The 20,000-nt window shown below is 39.6% G+C and overlaps 1 protein-coding gene and 1 long non-coding RNA gene across 4 annotated transcripts in view; both read left to right on the plus strand.

Moving 5' to 3' along the window:
• Positions 1-3,537, plus strand: part of LOC138033854 (uncharacterized) — a 6,903-nt gene extending 3,366 nt beyond the window's left edge. Inside the window, exon 2 of the long non-coding RNA XR_011128673.1 lies at positions 1,071-3,537. This is a non-coding gene — a long non-coding RNA (uncharacterized lncRNA). The remainder of the gene's footprint in view (positions 1-1,070) is intronic.
• Positions 3,538-4,764: 1,227 nt separating this feature from the next.
• The window catches only part of LOC138033853 (cytochrome b-245 heavy chain-like), a 47,559-nt gene continuing 32,323 nt past the window's right edge, over positions 4,765-20,000 (plus strand). Inside the window, exons 1-4 of one of the 3 annotated variants that reach the window (XM_068881714.1) lie at positions 4,949-5,092; positions 13,360-13,523; positions 14,826-14,942; positions 17,169-17,264. In XM_068881714.1, the coding sequence (XP_068737815.1) occupies positions 14,898-14,942; positions 17,169-17,264 (141 nt within the window). In that variant the 5' untranslated portion in view covers positions 4,949-5,092; positions 13,360-13,523; positions 14,826-14,897. Of the gene's footprint in view, positions 5,093-13,090; positions 13,277-13,359; positions 13,524-14,825; positions 14,943-17,168; positions 17,265-20,000 lie in introns of those variants that run through there. The other 2 variants (XM_068881716.1, XM_068881713.1) reach the window with 2 other exon arrangements.

The raw sequence follows: 20,000 nt of genomic DNA on the forward strand, positions 1-20,000 counted from the left end.
AACTGAGGAGAAAGTTCTGCATATGTTATTACATCCGCAAATGGTTAGACTTTCAAGTCTTCTCGGATAAGGACTATAAACCGTAGGTCCCGTCTCACAAATATCTTCCACGTTCATAGGTTCCCTGTGGGACGTTAAAAAACCCACACAATATTCGAGAAGAGTAAGGCATGGAGTTCCCGGTGTTGTGGCTGTCCTTTGTGAGATGTGTTCTCTCCAGCAGAACTGGCCGGCCTGGCAGTGATGTCTCAAACAGGCTTATGGTGTATGAGGCCACCTAAGCAGAAACAGCCACAAGTCAAAAGAGACTTTGACGAGTGCTGAAACATGCAGATGTAGCTGGGGCTGAACTAAATTAGTCAAATAATTACACAAAAATCGGTGTCAAGTGCCTGATGATAAGGACAATTATGTCGCAATAATTCGGGTCAATGCCTTTGACACAAACGACCGCTTGTTAGATGTCATCGTGACTCTAAATAAGCCTGTGGCACAGTGAAGTGATTAACAATCACGATTTTTTCGGGCCAATCATTGTAGCGATACCGTATTTACTCGATTACACGCCGCGGCCCTTATTAAATTTTTAGCGTCTCCGATGCGACGTTTATTCGACGGTGGCATTTTTTTCAAAATCATTTTTCTTAAATCGCTGACAGCAAGTGCAGTAGATTTCGTTTAAAAATATTATTTAAAACAGAACTGAACATGCTTAAAGTTCCAGAGAAAGGTCGGCCTGGTTATACCGGCAAATTTCTTGGCCTTAACAACGCAATTGCACATTGCAAAATTTCTGAAGAAAGAGCTGCAAAGTCTGGCCACTTCGAACTAAAAAAATCTTCCTACAGGAAAGTAAATTTCCAAGGCTGGTGTAGATTACCAAGTTGTAACGTGTACTTTTTTCCTACAATCCTCGAATAAACGCCGCATTTTTTGATTAGGCGCGGCGTTTATCGTTACTTTTCCTTCCATCTGCAGCTTTAATCAAGGGCGGCGTTTAATCGAGTAAATACGGTATTTTCGGTTTACAAACATTGCATCAACTTTCGCTTGCTGTTTTTATTTGCTAGCCTCAGAACAAAAGACGTCTCATGATAGAAGATATGAAAGCCATCTGTCAGTGAAGAAGAGTGCGTAGTGCAATCTCATCCGGCCGTCATATGTTCGGGTTCCCGTCGCGGCTGCAATATGGAATAGGGAGCTTTAGCAACGACAACGGCAACGGCAAGGAGAACGTCACAAATTTTCATATTTAGTGGGCAAAAACAATAGGGACCTTAAGCAAGCACGACGACGACGACTACGAGAACGTTGTCTAAAAATATTATTTCCCGTTACTGTAATAATTTTACGATGACTCCATGTCGTTCGGCTTGGAAAGTGTGAATGCACAACCCAAGAATAAAATTGATGAGAACGGTGTGGATATTCAGAGAGAAAATTGAAAATTCGTCATCATGTGCTCTCGTCCTCCACATGACCTCACATTTGATCATTTCACGTCGTAGTCAAGACGAGAACGGCAAAGAAATGTATCAAAATGTAAAACGCACGTGCTGGGCGTGCAAAGCTATTGTTTTTGTCCACTAAATATGCAAATTTGCGGCGTTCTCGTAGCCGTCCTCGTCGTCCTTGCTTAAGGTCCCTAATAGCTTTGCACGCCCTGCACGTGCGTTTTTCATTTTTGTCCATTTCTTTGCCGTCGTCAGCAAAGCAACAACGTGAAATTACCAAGTTTGAGGTGTTATGGACGGTGCCTACTAATTCAAAGGTATTTTTGTCCCGATTTGTGATTATGCAGGAAAGGTAGATCTTAACAAGTGTTATTGAAATCCAAAAAGAAAATTGGGGGGTAACCACGCATTTTTCAAAGATAATTCATGAACAATATTTGTAAAAAGCTCTAAAATACAAAGCAAGGTATGGCGAAAATGGTGTTCTTTCTCAAATTGAAGCTCAATTATCTCTAAAGAAGGCATGGTTACCCCCAATTTTGTCTTTGGATACCAAAAGTACTTACGAAGATCTACTTTATCTGCATAGTTTTAAACCGCGAAAAAATATCCCTGCATTAGTAAGCATCGGCGATAAGAAATCCGAGTATCTAGAGATGCGCAGAACGTATGCGCAATAACACTACTAGGCACCGTCCTTAAGCACGCGAGTTTTAGAGACGAGGACAGCAGCCGGAAGTGAGCTGTTTTCCCTTTTAATTTGTCTTCACACACCCACATTTACATTTCTAAGTATCTTTTCTCCATTAGAAATGATTACTTTAAAAATCTGGGAAACACCACTATCCTGGCACGCGAAATGTTCTCTTCCGGTTGCCATCCGCGTCCCCAAAACGCGCGTGCTTAAGCTGCCTAATAAAATATAATCTACGTCATTCCCCAGGCTCTTCCCGCCTAAAAAAGGGTAGAATTTTCTCCGCTGTACACCCCAAATTGGATGTATGACTGTCTGCTTTTAACAACACTGTAGGACGGGAAGTGGGGAAGTGGGGGGAGGGGGAGTGAACATCCCCCAGTTATCTCAAAACAGGTTCTCTCTCTCGATTGGCATAAACGATGTTTTTTTCCGTATTTCGTTAAAATGTTTTGTGAACTGTTCCAAGGACATTTGGTAGTCATTATATATATATATATTTTTCAGGTTTATTTCCATTTAATCAAGTTCTTTCGTTAACACTATGATCTTTTGCTTAGAAAGTAAAAAAAGCATTGTCACCATCATTAGCCAATACCCCGTGTTTGGTACATTTACTGTTGGTTGTGTCACGCGAAATATTGCCCTTTGAGATTTTTATTGAGGCATTGAGGAAAATAGGGTGAAATAAAACCATTATATAACAGTTTCTCGTATTTTCTATAAACTTCGTGTCGCTTGAGTAAACAGTTTATTCGTTATTCAGTGCAAAAAGTACAACAAGGCTGCATTGAATCATCGTCATATCTTTCTTTTTCCTCGGATTTTAGAGTAGCTTATTGTAGCTAGTAACAGGACAGACCACAACACCGGGAACTTCATTCCTTACTCTTTGCGAATAGTGTGTGGGTTATTTTAAGCCTCACAGGGTTATGAATGATTGAAGGGCTGTGAGACAGGACCTACGGTTTATCGTCCTTAATTATTTGAGAAGACAAGAGAGTGTAACCATTTGCAGATATCATTACAAAGGCAGCTCTTTCTCCTCAGTTATTTTAAGACCCTGAATGTTGGTCCGGCCGGAAGTTCGATCCCGCGACCTCCCGCACAGTAGACCGATGCTCAATCAACTGAGTCAACCAGTCGATGGTGAAATGCGTGTGGCCTACAATGCCTCGTCTGGGTTGCTTAGAATAGAAACGTTATCATCTCTTTTCACTGGACACTGTAGCAAACCATCCTCAGAAGGCTCTCTGAATGCGATAATCCGAGAGTATTGGTTATCCTCGTGTGTCTTTTTTTCTTGTGTAATTGTTTGCATTCCCTTGTGTTACCATGGTTTCCTTGCAATGGAATCAAGATTTTTTAGCGAAGTCCATTGTAACCTTCGTGTGATAAAAAGACCATAATTTATTGGAAAGCTGGTATTTCTTAATTTCCCTCCCGTTTGAAAATTGCTATTTTATCCCTTAAAACCAAGTACGACAGCTGTGGTAAATTGGCCACAGTAAAGAAATTAGAAAGTGGACGTTTCGAGCGTTATCCCTTCGTCAGAGCGAAATGACTCATACGCTCTGACGACGGGCTAACAATCAAACTTTCGAATTTCTGTGGTAAATTTACCATATCAACTCAGTTGATAAACCCATTTCAAGCGTTCACCCTTCATCAGAGCGAATGGGTCATTTCGCTCATGAGTCAGTCCGCTCTGACGAAGGACTAACGCTCGAAAAGCCAGCTTTCGAATTTCTTTATGGTAGTCAATTTACCATAACATCTCAGTTGATAAACCCATTTCAAGCGTTAGCCTTCATCAGAACGAATGGGTCATTTCACTCACGAGTCGGGTCGCTCTGACGAAGGACCAATGCTCAAATTTCTTTATGGTGTGCAATTTTCCTTATGAACCTAGTTGATAAACTCATTTCTGTGTGTAACTTCCCCACCAACGCAGCACCACAGTTTCGGCTTTGGAAACTAAACTATCCAAATACAATTGCGAGAAGGAGTGTGTACAGCGGAAAGGTTAATGTACATTTCGAGAGTTTTTCCGTCTCTCAAGTATTTCAGTTTAAAAGACCGGCTTTTTAACATCTAGAACGTCAGCGAAACAACGAGCGGATAAACACGTACTACGATGACGTGGCCTTTGCTATTCGATACTGTCATTGGCGGAGAACACAGGCAGGCCAACATTCTCATGCAGCGCTTTAGATGACTTTGGCTAGCAGTTGGTTAAAAGTCGTATCCGATATTATAATTTCTTGTTGACTTGATAAAGCATGACAATATTACAATACAAATCTATTTATCCTACTGGTGTTGTATTTACTTTCAAAGAGTCCTGTTAGAAAAAGGAAACCTCGCAAGCCCAATTCGAAAGCGGCAAGCGTTTCGATCGCAAATTATTTGAAAAGATGCTACAGGAAGCTGTCAGAAAACCGCGATATAGTGTCTCATATTGAATAGCACTGAGTGGCGAGGTTTTGCATGATTGCCCTTTCACAAAACAAGTTTCTTTTTAGGTGCCAACGGTAGACTGGATTCCTAGCTTTTTATCATAACAAATAATTGGTTATACTAAGTACAATTAAAATCTCACCTTCCCTTTGACAGCAGAAAAAAAAACACCTTGTAAACAAGCAAGCAAGCTTGTTGAAAGATTTCAAAGGAAAAGTAATGACCTTTGCCGATTTCGTATGGAAAGCATCATTATAATTACAAAATAATGATAATGAGGTGATGTTGGTTTTTACATGTGAAAATAGCACGCAATTCAGAGATTGTCCGGATTGGATTGCGTCAATAGCAATTGAAATTCTTAAGCTGTGAGACCCTTTAGATAAACAGCTTTTGGGACAACTGCCCGTCGGCGAGCTGGAACCTTAACTTTCAAGGAAACAGTTGATACCTGGAACGTATAAAGAATACTGTCTCCAAAGAGGTGAGACCGATTGTTTGTTCATTGTGGAGTGGGACAAATTCAATGCACCATTTTGTACGTCTTTGTAGAATCGGAATTTTGAAAGTTCCTGTTTCTTCACGTAGTACAGACTAAATTTAAAATTTAAGAGTTTTCCATAGTCTTCGAATAGCGTTGCAAATAAAAGTATTCAAGTATATACCGGGCCAACTTGTGTTGTTTCCACTAAACCTCACCGTTAAACAGTGTTACGTACTTCGGGCGGAACACAACTGCAAACCGCCTGGTAGTGAAGTGCGAATTCACACGTGTCGATTCATTTGTAAGCCAGGGTATTACATCAGTCAGTCGGAGTGTATGCATCACTTAATATGCGAGCAATTGTGCTGGTTATATCGAATGTTTGCCAATTTATATTCAAATGTAAATAATATTGAGTAATCGCCGAAAGCTTGAGACAGAAGGAAATGCATGCTTTAAAAGGTTTCAGCTGTACAAACATGTCTTAGGAGAGAGTCATCTTCAGTAACATTGTTTCAGCGGAATCTATTTCAATAATTTCAGTTTATATCAGTATGTGAGGGTAGGCAATGCGGAATGAGTGCGTACAAACAATAATAGAGGAACTCGTAAGATAACTTTAAATTAATGTGCTTCTGTTCTGTAATAGCTAAGAAAAACCGCGGTTTTCTTGGGTAATTAACTGGCCAGATGTTGGGACGGTTGAAAAAAATATGACCATCACATATTTCGTCGAAATAAATTTACCGTATATCTGAAACTAAAGATAAATCACATCCGTCAATCTTTCAAATCCGGGATGCAATAACGAAGACTTATTTAAAGAGTTCGAGCGTTCAATGTATGGGGCTTAAGATTATACTTTTAAGTTAGATCCTTTCAGTCCGTTTGTCAGGACCTTTCTGCTCAATGACAAACGAATTTGGGAGCTCGAGATTCTGAGAATTGTCTTGGTGTGGAAAGGAATAATAATACACTTAAATGTATATATTTGAAATTGGTAGAGCATTTTACCGGCATCGGAGAAGTCATGGGTTGCAATCTCGTTGAAGCCGCCTGGGAATTTTTCAGGCGTCCGGCTACATAACATTCAATTTCTTAGTTAGTTAGTTAGTCGACCACAGTCGAGCAATTCTTCACAACTTCTCGCCACTCTTCTCTGTCATTCATGAGGGCAGGCAAATCTTCTAACTGGATCTTTTTGAGCAGAAAAGACCAGAAAAGACCTTTATCCAGGCGATTTGCCATCTTTTGTCCAAGAAGCTAAATGATCTTCTTTCTCTGTTAGGACATTGGAGTCTGTAAATGGGCTATGTCACATTATTTTAGGGTGTTTCGGGGAAATCTTTCGTTAATCACGAGCTTGAAACTCGAAAATGGTAATGTGAAATTCCTTTAATTATTGATAAAATTATCGTTACATCACAAAAAAGATGATTTTGAGCAGAAAAGACCTTTATCCAGGCGATTTGCCATCTTGAACTTGAAAAAACGTTGGGCTAACCTTTTTCCAAATGCAATCCACTAAAATCTTGTCCATTCGTGTCAATCCATGCTTCTCTTTTCTTTTGCTGTATTTCTTTTATGTTGTTCAATAGTTTTACGTGGTTATTACAATGTACTTTTTGGGCAATTTGTGTGTCATTAAATTACAACATTTTGCGTGACATACCGGTAGTCCTTTAAAATTTGGTTGAAGTAGCAACTCTCCTAACTTGTAATGTGAATGGCTCGCTACCCGTGCCGAAGACAAAAGAGTAAACAATAGGCAACTGTCACGTTAGCGTGATTTGACTACAACTATGGGAATTCCGTTTTTTTCGTTTCTTATTTAAATTTTGTATTTCCAGCGGGGTAAAAATAACATTTACCATATATATATATATATATATATATATATATATATATATATATATATATATATATATATATATATATGTACATAGAAACAATTCAATGTAAACTCTCATTGTACCTGAAGAAGGCTGGTTTGGCCAGCCGAAATATAGTACATCACTAAAAATCAAATCTACGTTGTATCGGCTCTTGCTTAAAATATTTAGTTTCTCAACTTGAAATAACGCCGATCAGATCAAGCCACTGATCCAACGTACACCGACAGGAAAATTGTCCACGGTTGCTTGCTTCGAAACTCTGGAACTTAAAAATAACAATAGCTCTAATTAGCATGAGACAATCAAAACCTGAAGTATTCTGGGAATTGTAGTCAAATGGCGTCATCATGAAATTTCCTATTGAAATAATGACTTAGATTTAAAACAAATAGAAGCTGCTTACAATACCAAAGAATAGCAGGTTGCAAGAGCTGCTACACTACTGATTTCCTCTACTAAAGCTTGGATCAAACCTTAAACGCCTTGTAATATATTGTACCAGCTTTAAAACACAACACCTTCTACTCAAGGTGGCTCAAACCACTTTCAACACTTGACACTACAACCCTTTATCGCTTAACAGCGATGTTATGGTACCATATCAAACACGTAACAAGTTACCGTGGCACCAGGAAGCCCTGCAAAAACACCCCATATTTTGGCTTTAGTTGCTCATATCTAAAAAACAAACTCTGAAATGAAATCTGCATGCCAGAATGAAACTTTGTGCAACGTTTAAAAAATTCTGTGGAGCGGATTCAGAGCCACCTTTTTGTAAGGCTTTCCTGTTGCTATGGTAACTTGTTACGTTTTAAAAATGACTGCGTCTTGTTTAGCAATAATTGGTGTTTCACATGGTGCCATAACATTGCTGTTCCGTGATAAAGTGTTGTAGTGTCAATCCTTCTAATAACAAGGTCTCTTGAAAGTGTTGAAACTGGTTTTAGCCACCTTACGTTTGTCTAAAGCAGATGACACACGGTTCAACGTCCTGCAACATTTGTTGCTCAACAAATGTTGAACGATGTCGCACAGACGTGTTGAACGGAATAGAGCTTGTCTCTATTTTCGTTCAAAAACGTTCAACGTGTTGAATGAAATATTCCAACATTCAACATGGCATGATACACTGTTCAACATTTGTTGATCAACAAATGTTGAACCGTGTGTCATCGGCTTATGTGAAAGAAAGCTTGTGGCATTATCGAAAACACCAAAAACATTATTTTAAGCGTGGTTAAAACTAGCTAAATTTGCTTCAATCATTAATTATATTCTCTGTCTACCGAGATGCACCGCGCGCAGACATGGAGGTTTCGTATGATATGAAATCTTCATTTCTCCGTCCGTGTTTTTCCTTCTTTAAATCATTCGTTATCGGAGAAATCCATCGGAAGTTTTTCTTACTTAGTGCCTCTCATTACAGCTACACTATCATAGTTTATTAGGGACGAAATATGTTGTCTTTAAGTGCAATTCGCAAGCGTTTCAACGTGAGTCGGAGGATTAAGCAGTTATACCGGCAATCAATTCAAGGAAATGACCTGAGCCGCTAAATGCAGTATATGTACGGAAATTTGAGTTCGAGATCACTGAGAGCCGAAATCGATTCACTGGGATAGCCGAGCGACATTTATAATCTCGTTAGTTGGATATTTACTTATTTTATTTCGAGACTTGCTTGGAATTTTAATTATTGTTTCACATAAAATTTCTTAAAAGCATCCTGAAAACATTGTGACTGTTGTGTGACTGTTAACGGTAACGTTTGCAGCAGAGCCTAAGGTCCGTTTCAAACGTCCAACTTTACGTGTGCCGAATCTAATGCAAATAAGCGAAAGCAATAAATTTTTCTCACTTGCATTAGATTCGGCACATGGTAAGTTCGACGTTTGAAGCGGGCCTTAGTGAACAAATTTGCCAGGAAGAGTATATTTAATGAATATACGTACTCTTTTTTCAAATTGTCAAAGACAAGACAAACAAGTACTTTTACCAACAACGAAGATCAGTATTGAATGTACTTTATTGAAATTTGTTTTGTACAAATTTATTGCGACGTGAGCCGCGGAAAGGTGACAAAATCAAGTCCAAATACCCGATAACATGTTATTAGTCCAATAATTGAAAGCTAACCGTTTTAAAATGGGTTCTTAGACTTAAATACTGTTTATCAGCGCTATTTGAAATGGGTTCTTAGACTTAAATACTGTTTACCAGCGCTATTTGTAGCCAGTCTGCAGTCTGCAAATGTCAGACACCGATCTGGTAGTCTCCTTTGCAGCCACTCGGGTCATGCAACACTCCTCGTCCCCACGCGGCTGCTTCAAACCAACGTACATTCCTTTCTCAGAATGAGCAAATCACAGTATAGCTTTCTTTTTCTTGTGGATGTTCGCGCCAAAAAATCTCCACAAATCACCTGGCTCCTTTTATTCGCATATCCATATATCTTATAATATTTTTAAAGCAACCTTATATTAAAGCAGTTGCAGGAAATTCTGAAAAAATCCAGGTTTAGGTGGGACTGGATTTTTTTCAGGCACAAACTGCGATTATCACTTCCGCTTAGAAGGACAAAACCCACAGTCAGTTCTTTAATAAAATGGCGGATCTCGAAGAGGCATTCAGTCTTGTAGCAACAAATTTCGGTATACCAGCTTTAAATTCGCATCAGAAGTTTTCAATATCGAAGTTAATTGAAGAGCAAAAGGATATTTTTATTAATTTGCCAACTGGCTTCGGAAAATTTCTGATATTTCAAGCCTTATACGTTACTGTTGGTTAAGACCATCTAAGGAAACAAGAAGGCCACACCTCTGTTGTTGTGTCGCCACTGCAAAGTCTAGGGTAACCGGTCGTTTCGCCAATATTTAACTCCAAAGAATTGTTGGTAAGTTGGATAACTTTTTTTTCTTTTGATACCCCTCTTTTGTGTTCTTATGAGGTATCTGAAGTATGCATGCATTCTGTAGTGGCTTTAAGGCTTCAAAGTAGGAAACTAAGATTCTTGAGGTCAGGAGTGTGTAATTGAAACACTGATGCTGATGATCATGGATATTAGGTAGAAACCTAGTAATTGGGATGTTGACAATGTCCTCAGCGTTAGGTTGTCTGACATTTAGAGAATTTCAAGACTCTCGGTTTTCAACCGTTTGATGATTGACTCAGCAGTGCATGCAATGGTGGTCTTGGTTCTGGGAATCCTTGGTTATATTCCGTTTCATCAATTGGAAGTGACAAAGCCAGGATGTAAAGACCTTGCTAATTCACATTCCTCCTCTCTGGCAGCCAGAACTTCAGTTGAATTGATATCAGGTACTCCAAGCTTGTCCTTTATACTCAAAATCGTGTCCTTTACTTTCTTCATTTTAATGTTATCTTCTGAAATCTGTTCTCTGGCAATGATACCCCAGTTCATCAAGCTTACTAAGTTTACTGGAGATTAAACTTGTAAGTTTTAGTTTATTGAACCTGGAAATAGTTTCCTATCAATGACGAATATCAGGAACATGTAGTAGCCAGGGATTGTAAACTGCAAGGAACTCAGTTGTGGTTATGTTCTTTATTGTCTTGGCTTTCTTCCAAATTTGTTATAAGAACAGAGCCACACTTAATAGCATTTTATTACGAAATAATAACCTGCAAGCGAAAAATACAACATTAGTGTGTAAGGATAAAAAAAAAAAAGAAAAAAGAAATATCACTGTATATTCTATGAGTTTAAAAATAATGGGTTCTGTCTTAAGATTCTCTCGTAGAACAAAGCCACGTGTGGATACTCGATAAGAGCAAGTTTAAATCTCGGCTGTGCTGTAGCTCCTGCTGCAAACGTCAATAATGGGAAAAGTGTCTTTGTTGCAGAAAGGAAAGGTCTATTGGCAAATTTGATATAAAACTTAAGCAGGACCATTTTGCCTTCTGAGTATAGTAATGTTCTCTAATTTAATCATCCCTTCTGAGCCCTCTGACCAGCGTCTGATAAACAATGTGTACACAATATTATATCAGTATACCTCAGCAGCTTTGCTTTTTAGTAGAATCCCCGTTACAGCTACAGTTGCGTCCATTTCTCGATTTCGTTGCTTTAGCAGGTAGTGATCCTGCAAGTGCAATACTTCCAAACCAAGTGCATTATTTGGTTCTTCGGTTGACACAAGTACTCAAAAGGAACGCATAAAATAGTGGCGCTCTTTGTTGCCATTCTTCACTCAACTTTTTAAGATCAAAATTTTGTAAGTCGACTATGCTTGTTTTTCTTAGCAATGTCAGCTTACTTTTGGCACACAATCCTGCAACTTCCTTTGACACAGCTTTTATCACAGGAGTTCGCACTGCTGGGCAGTTCATGACAGCCTTAGCGATCTGGGAAGGGATTCCGTGAGCCAATGCCTTACGCCAACACTCTGAAAGCTGCCAACCAGGGTTTTCTTCACGTTTTTACTTGGAAAATGAACTGGTAATTTTACAGAGGTAGTGGTACGATCGGGACATTCAGGTGTCAACACAGGAGAATCCTTTAGCGCGTGGCCTCTTACATTATCACCTTCGTCCAACAAGACTGCCAGAACCAGCATTTAGATTCTCCGTAGGAATGGGTGAAACTCTGCGAATAACAAATGCTTGTCTACCTGGTTGCACGGGAGTCGGATAAGAGAACGGTGTTGGATGAGAAGTGCAAGCTGCAGGATCGAGGTAAAAATGTGAAGCCTCGGAGAACCGAAGACACTTGGAAGAACTAACTGGGTCATCTCCAACGGTGATCGTTTCTTGTTCCTCTCTGTCTTGTTTCCGTGCTGTCGGCGTGCGCAGTGGTGAGGGCACTCGCCTCCTACCAATTGTGACCCGGGTTCGATTCCCAGACTCGGCGTCATATGCGGGTTGAGTTTATTGGTTCTCTAATCTGCACCGAGAGGTTTTCTCCGGGTACTCCGGTTTCCCCTCTCCTCAAAAACCAACATTTTACTTGCTTTGCTTTCATTGTTAATTTCAGTTTACAATGTCCCCAATTAGTGCTCCAGCGCTAGAACGACTAGACACTTAAATAAAGTTCCTTCCCTTTCCTTTTTTCTTTTCCCTTACCAAATATCTATTTTTAAAGGTATTATTGAGTTTTTGTTTGACTTCCTGAAGTTTCTTTGCTGCCCTGTCATACTTTGTCAACCGCTAAAAACAGTGTCGGTAAACAGAAAATTGCTGTCCAAGGAGTATTTATCGACTTTGGCTTCCGGGCTAGCCCGGACGATTCAATGATCCAAGCTAAATCAACTGACGATTTTCCAAATATTTAAATATTCGTTTTGCTTGATCAACAAATCAAACACTTGGTAGCGCTTTCCGCGATTTTCTTTGGAGTTTCTTCCATTACAGGCTCCCAGGGTTTTCCCGCGAAAGAAGAGAGCTTCACAGAAAGCTACGCTGTGATTGGTCCAGCGTATACAATAACAAGTCGGTGATTTGTCTAAGTAAAACTATGGAAAACAATGGGAAAGGAATGTATGTCGGTTTGAAGCAGCCGTGTGGGGACGAGGAACGTGGCGTGAATTTGGCCCGAGCGGCTGCAAAGGAGACTACGAATCTGGCAAACCGCGCTCCATGGGTCTGGGTGCTTCTTCAAATCCTATAAATCATGCGCGAGAAATTAAGAACCACGGCTCTCGTCGTCAAGAAACAGATTTATGCTTTTACAGTTATTTTTACACGTTGTGTGACTGAAATAAACTCTCAGTCCACATTTATGAAAGTGGGTTCTACTTTTGTCAGAAAAGACGCTCGTTCTTGAAGCTAAGGAAGCTGCAAATGGCAAGGGTTTGCGGAGATTACGTCATTAAAGCAACCTAACCACGACACAAGAATTTCCGGTTCATCCGAATCTCCTTGAGGTGAAGGCAAACATTCGCTTTTTAAAGCAACATTCAGCACTGATCAGTCATCATTGCCATAGCTTTTCGACTTATGATCAGTTTATTCATAAAAGAAAAATTCTCCTTTTTCAACTGAGAACGAAAAACCGTCGATTGAATGAGTTGTCTTCCTTTGTTTTTTCGATGCTATGACCTCATTTAATCGTCGATAAATCTGTCAAGAACTTCCCAAACGATAACTGAAAAACTCATCGTTATTTCAAATGCTGCTTGTACATGATCGGCATCTCGCCAACGTTTTGATATTAGGGACTTTAAGGTCAACGACAATGCCACAAAACAAGAATATCATTGGTTAAAGAACATGCGGCACCCATTTTTTGCGGTATTCTGCACAACGACGGCGTGTAATCACCAAATTTGAGGTTTTAACTACGTGACCGTACAAATTGCAAATCTTTCATTCTATATTTTTACTTTGGAACCGCACGTACCAATTTATTTTTAGGATACTCGCCCACATTGAACGACGCGAACGCGATGGAATAATCGTGAAACACTTACGATGGAGAAGAGTTATATTTTGAGGTGATGTTTATATCGATGTTGCCGATATTAAAATGACGGAAAATGGGGTAATTAGACCCTGCTTGCACTCGGTTCTTTCGTGAGGTGAGTACTCCAATCACATTTCGATTAACGAGGAAAGCTAACCATTGTGTTTTTATCTTTAAGGTATTTAATTGAAATAGGTACCGTGATAACAATACGAGTACCGTTTAAAAAAATGAGTGCTTATACTCTGTTTTCCAGGGGTTTTTAGTGCGTAACCCAGACTTGTACATTATTTATAACACATCTTTGAAATGGGTTCCCAAAACATCTTGGCCATTTAGAAGTATTAAAATGTTGACCAACCTCCCTGCATTTAGACATTTTTATCTCAAAAGTTTCGTTTTCGCTGAAAATTAAAACGTACCGAGGTCTTCGTAACTGAGTTTGTTTTTATGGGAATTGATTTTTTTTTTACTAAGGTATGGCAAAGGTATAAATGTTCCAGTTATTTTTCTGAAATGCCTCCCGCTACGTAGGTATTTCAAGAAGATAAGCGGTGTCCCGCCCCATGAGCAGTTTACATTGAGCGTGGGCACTTAGTAGTCCACTTATGGTAAATGACGTCACTCAGGCAGGTCAGGTTTGGATATGATGCAGTCGGATACGAAACAGAAACAGTCAATACAGCCCGCCGGTTTTGTCTTAACACACCTTTCGTACATCATTCTGGTGTATATTGAACCGATGAGACACGTTTCAACATTTGTTGATCAACAAATGTTGCAGCTCTTGTTCAACAAATGTGTGTCGTGTCATGTTGAATGTTAAAATATGCCATTCAACACGTTGAATGTTGTTGAACGATGTTGAACGAAAATAGAGACCAATATTGTGCAACATTGTTCAACATTTGTTGAGCAACAAATGTTGCAGTATGTTGAACCGTGTATCATCGGCTTTAGAACCAAAAAAACACGACGATTTGAGAATCGACAAACTCGAGCCCCTTTAGTCAGTTTGCCGGGTCATATGTTTCACTGCTCCTAAACTGTTAAATATAACAGTCTAATTTGATGAAAACACCCCTAAATTTCAAATGGTTCAGCGCTTACCGGGATCAACGCTTCTTTAAGGCCTCAAAGTTCTTCTTGTCTCGAAAAAAATTCAAAGCCAACAACGCATGAGTTGCTCACAATAAAAACAAGGAACAAGGAACTTTGTGACGTCAATTAAATCTTAAGCAAAGACTTATTTTTAGACATTTGAACTGTTAGTGTCTTTTTTTGCGTAATATCTGGGATACAGGCGGTTGCCATTGAGGTTTATTCTACATTCACAACTGTTTTGGGCTAACAGTAGTTACTTATGAGATTGCGTGACAAGACCGGAAACATGATGCATGACATTCACTTTCTACAGGTTGGAGTTCCAGAGGAAATCAGCGTTTAAGCTTCGTGATCCGCTTTAGTCTTATCAGGAGTACGGTTCATCATGCCCAAATTCGCAGTGAACGAGTTGGCAAGATATATTGTTATAGTAAGTATAACGTTGATGACTGCAGAAACCCTACAGTGCTTTTTACTCGTAAACGGGTTACGTTGTTGTGTCTAGGCCGCGGACTTCAGTCGACTGGCTGACCGCACGGTAAATTTAACACTGACGGTGACTTTTGACAACGAAATCTCTTTTTCTGTAAACGGGGATTTGTGATGACTATTTACAAGGTTATGAAGAAAATTCAACAGCCATTCGAATCACGATTCTAACGAACGAATGCAAATTGAATGCGAAATTATTTGCATGATAATTTCGGTAGGTGAGAGAGGTGCGTTACTAATGAAGAGACTACAAGAACCACTCCATAAAGGTGGAAAGTCACTGATGAACTGTGAACATCTGTGTTGCCTGGTATTTTTCTGCTCGATGCAGAAGCTCAAAAGGTCAATTACAAAAAGAATTATTTCTACTCGACGAAACATTGGAAGCTGTAGCCGCATGAAAAGTGTTGTTTTGTTACATAAGTAAATAATTGACAATGATGTAGGCTTTAAAGGTTCGCAGCGTTTCATCCGTAGTGGTACGGCCGAAATAGTGGCACGACTAAAGCATTGAAGCGTCTAATCAAATCCGTCGAAAAAAATGGGATAATACCAAGTTGTAAATTAATCCAAGTTGTAAATTAATCCAAAGAACTAACTTCTTCAAATACATGTAATACAGAAATTACTGGTAAGCTACAACAGTAGCATGCCGTTTGCCGTTCTGCTGTGCTGAGCAGTTGGGTCGATTTTAAGTCAACTTTCGGAGCTGAATTGTTTCTAACGTCGCGCTGGTGTCGTGCTTGACTTGAGCTAACTTGCTTCAGTTTGTCGCGGCCAAGAGTGGGAGAGAACCGGGAGAAAACGGCGCCAGAACAATGCATCTTCTAAATTTCTTGTGTATGGCTATTTCAGCAAGTTTCGACAAGGTCACTTCCGGCTTATTTTTCTGAAAAGCATGTCTTTATTGAAAATGACTCAGATTTTGATGACTTTTGTTCAGTTTTATTGACTGGTAAACTGAATTCTTTGTCAGTCCTCGTGGGCTTTAGGGTAGAAAGAATTTCACGGTGATGAATTTTACGGGAACCCTAGATCCCATCACCTTTCTTTTCGCAGCAGAATAATCTCCCATAGGAACTTCGCTGAAGGCGAAGAAATTTAATAAATCGCTGTCATTCTGACGGCAGAATTTCTTTTTCGAAGGAGAATTTGCTATGAGGGAGAGAAACTGAAATATCGATAGCTACATATATCATCCCTTTATGTGATTTGTTTCAGTTTCCGAATTTCCTTTGGGCGAAAAAAGAATGGGCGTATATTGGACTTAAGGCTTACAGCAATACTTGAAAAGATATTTATAGATCAAGCTATTCGAATTATATGCTAACTATATTCTAAACTATTCAAATATACGATATTTCATGTATTCACTGTCACGGATCAAACTTTTTTATTATCTTCAAAACTCATGAGCCTAACAGCCTATCAAAACGTCACGTGTATGAACCTTTATATCTGGCGGCTTTGATTTCAGACCCAGGGGAGTGCGGGGCTGAATGTGCAAGCAATGGATTTATCGCTTATTCTGAAATGAAACGATCTTTATATGAAGGTCACTTGTGATATTATGAAATAGTCCTAATCATTTTCATCGGAATTATTTCAGCCATTACAAACGTCTGGGCGGATACTCATCCTCCTTCCAAACTTCTTCAACAAATTTTGTCAACCAAAAAATTGAACGACTCGGCCTTCATGTTTAATAACAACGATCCTATCTAGATTTCGGATTTTGTCCCGTTCCACGTCGAACCCTGCTTCTTCGTTAGCTGCTTGTTTGTTCAGCCTTGCATTTTGCCACTGTGCGAAAATATGAAAAAAACAATTTGTGACATATCGTGTTGATTTTGGAAAGGATTTTTCCAACAAGGCTTTTTTTCTTCAAGCCGTTAAAAAAACTCACAGCACGTGTTTTATCGGGTCTAAAAACACTCGCCTCGTGTTTTCAAGTTAAACCTGCTAAAACACTGCCGTTCGTCTTTTAAACATTACATCACCATCATTTTATTTGCCTGCTATTTGTCCGTTCAAAGAAAAAAAAAAGCCCATTATTGGTCTCATTCCGCGGTAAAGCCAGCCTATTCAACTCCACATCACGCCTCCCTGCGGTCAGTTTTGTTCAGACGTTTGAGTTTCGACTCGTTTTGTCTTTTGTTTATAGATCGCATGGATGGCTATTAACATCTACTTGTTTGTCAGTTCTTTTATTGAACTGAACACGGGCGCACGAAACATCTACTTAAGGGTCATTGTCAAGGTAAGCAAGCACATGATTTCATTAAGTTTGTTGGCAAGCTCGTTCATCCATGACCATCGTCAACGTTATCATCATCATCCTTTTCATCATTATCGTCATCATCTTTATCGTCATCGTCATCACAACCATCATCATCATTATCATCATCGTCGTCATCATCGTTATCGTAATCGTTATCACAATCATCATCATCATCATCATCATCATCATCTTTATCGTCATCGTCATCACAACCATCATCATCATCATTATCATCATCGTCGTCATCATCGTTATCGTCATCGTTATCACTATCTTCATCATCAGCATCAGCATTATCATCATCGTCATCACCATCATCACCACAACCATCATCGTAGTCACATTTATTTCTTTACTGGCATTTAAAGAGTTATATAAAATAATGTCAACGCCAAGACTCGAGGTGGGACTCCAGCAAAGTCTTCTTTATTGTATTTATAGTTTTTTCTCTTTTTTGCTGCACAACCATAGCTATCATTCAATCAAGTGCAAACATGCATCCTATAAATATCTTTTGGACTACATGATTATGAGCATAAATGATTAACAACTTTTGCCTTATTATTACACTTACTTACACTTAGTTTTATTACACTTACCGTGCGTTCACGCAAACCTGGGCCACCCAGATAATGAAAACCAATCAGAGGGCTGAACTGAAACAATAAATTCCAACATGTTCAGATCCAGCGAATCAAAATGTTTGGTACAAAACAATGAAATCGCAACTTGTTCGTTGACCGATAATGCTTACGCGACTATGGGGTCTGGACCCACCGCTTTCCATTCTGTTTGTGGATATGAGGGTTCCTGTGATCACGCGCGATCGTGATGTGGACCATGTGGTCGAAAAGAAAAATAGAATGTTGTTGTTGCGCTTAACACAAGCTTGATATTGGTCTAACCAGGGTCGGTTACTGAAAATGTCAAGCTCCATATGGTCATTCGCTGTTCGTTTGGCGCGCGCTAGTATCCATTGTCCACGGGAATTTTCGCATCGCTCTGAAACGCACCTTTCTTGGGTCTATCGAAATATATAAACTTCTAAAAGGCACAACTACTCTTTTCAACCATCACTGTTAAATTAACGGGGTTTTACCATTTGAAAGAAATCAAAGAAGACATGCAAATTTTTCTTCGACTTTTCTCGGAAAAATCGGAGAAATACGACAAGTAACAAATATATTTCGTAGTAAGACAGACAAATAGCTAAGCAATTTGATATAAATGTCCATATAAAAGGCAAAAAAAGGAGTACGAATCTGGTGACAGTTAAGTCAACAATCACTCATTTCACACAAAGCCGTTGCTTTACTAAGCAAATACAAAAGGTACCTTGATAGTTTTTTTACAGTCTCTTCCCATGTTCACCTGAGGAACTGCTTCTTCAAGTAACGCCTGGTTTACACTGCGACATAAGCATAAGTATAAACATAAGCATAACCATAACGACGTTCACACATGTTGCATAACAAGCGGAGTTAGTTCCAGGAAAAAACTCGCTGGAGAATGGGACGAGCAACGTTTCCAAAATGACGCACAAAGAAGAAATTCTTCTCCTACTACTACTCATTTTGCTTCATACAAGAAGACGACGGCGACGAGAAAACAGACTGAAGAGGTCCTGTTAGGAAAGGACCAACGCCAACTTAGGCACTATTAACTTGAATATCCATTGCTATCAAAAACAGCAGACACCTTGGTCTTATGCTTATGTTTATTTTGCACCCGGTTTACACAGTTATAAACGTGACTTAAGCATAAGCATGAGCATAAGAAAATGGAAACGATTCGTTTTTTTTTATGCTTATGCTTATGTCACTTCCGGTTTACACAGCTTTCGCTTCTGCTTATGTTTATGCTTATGCTTATGTCACAGTGTAAACCAGGCTTAACGATTCTCTGCGGCAAAACATCCTTTCGTTCCGTCAAGATCCGAAGGCAGCGCCATTACGATCTTATCAAACAACGCGATCGAACTTTCCTCTCGCAGACCCGTACACCGTAATCCGTAATTTTTCAAAGACAGCCGATCCATTTCGGTGCTCGTAACACCCAAACGCTGATTCTTACCGGACTTTACAGTCTTTGGACGAAGATCTCAGACTTTTTCAACGACAGTCAATGTGATTTCCCGCCAGAAAAACGCGGCTTGCGAAATGCAACGCTGGCCATGCGATATCCCGCCAAGGAAACTTGCCCGAACACCCCCGTCCCCAGAGGCCGTCTTTCCTCCCCACTTCCACCCCGACAATCTGTACGGTCGGGGGTACTCCAACGTCACAACCAAAATTTGTCGCATATCAATGGATTTCCCAAAATGTTTTACCCATGGTGGTCCGCTGGCGGGCTTTGCGCGCCTGAGCTCTGCTATTAACATTTGACAAAAACATCATCTCAATGGTTCCGCTCTCAACGCTTAGTTAGTTATGCAGACTCTTTTTTACTCAATCGCTGTCACCATGTGGAATATGATGTTTACCCTTTTCTCATCACGGCACTCGTTTACCTTTTCGGCCCTAAAGAACAACAAAAAAGGAGCGTCACAAGTCTTATTCAGAAAATTATATAAATTCTCTGGATAATTCAAACCTGCAAACTGTATTTTTACCACAATTGCTTGTAATCTCGAATTTGCCGTTGTTGATGAGAATGCAGATAACTCTGCTCGCGTCATGCTCGCGTCATGCTCGCGTCATGCTCGCGTCATGCTCG

Source organism: Montipora capricornis, chromosome 14 (assembly GCF_036669925.1).
Source record: "Montipora capricornis isolate CH-2021 chromosome 14, ASM3666992v2, whole genome shotgun sequence".
Taxonomy (NCBI): domain Eukaryota; kingdom Metazoa; phylum Cnidaria; class Anthozoa; order Scleractinia; family Acroporidae; genus Montipora; species Montipora capricornis.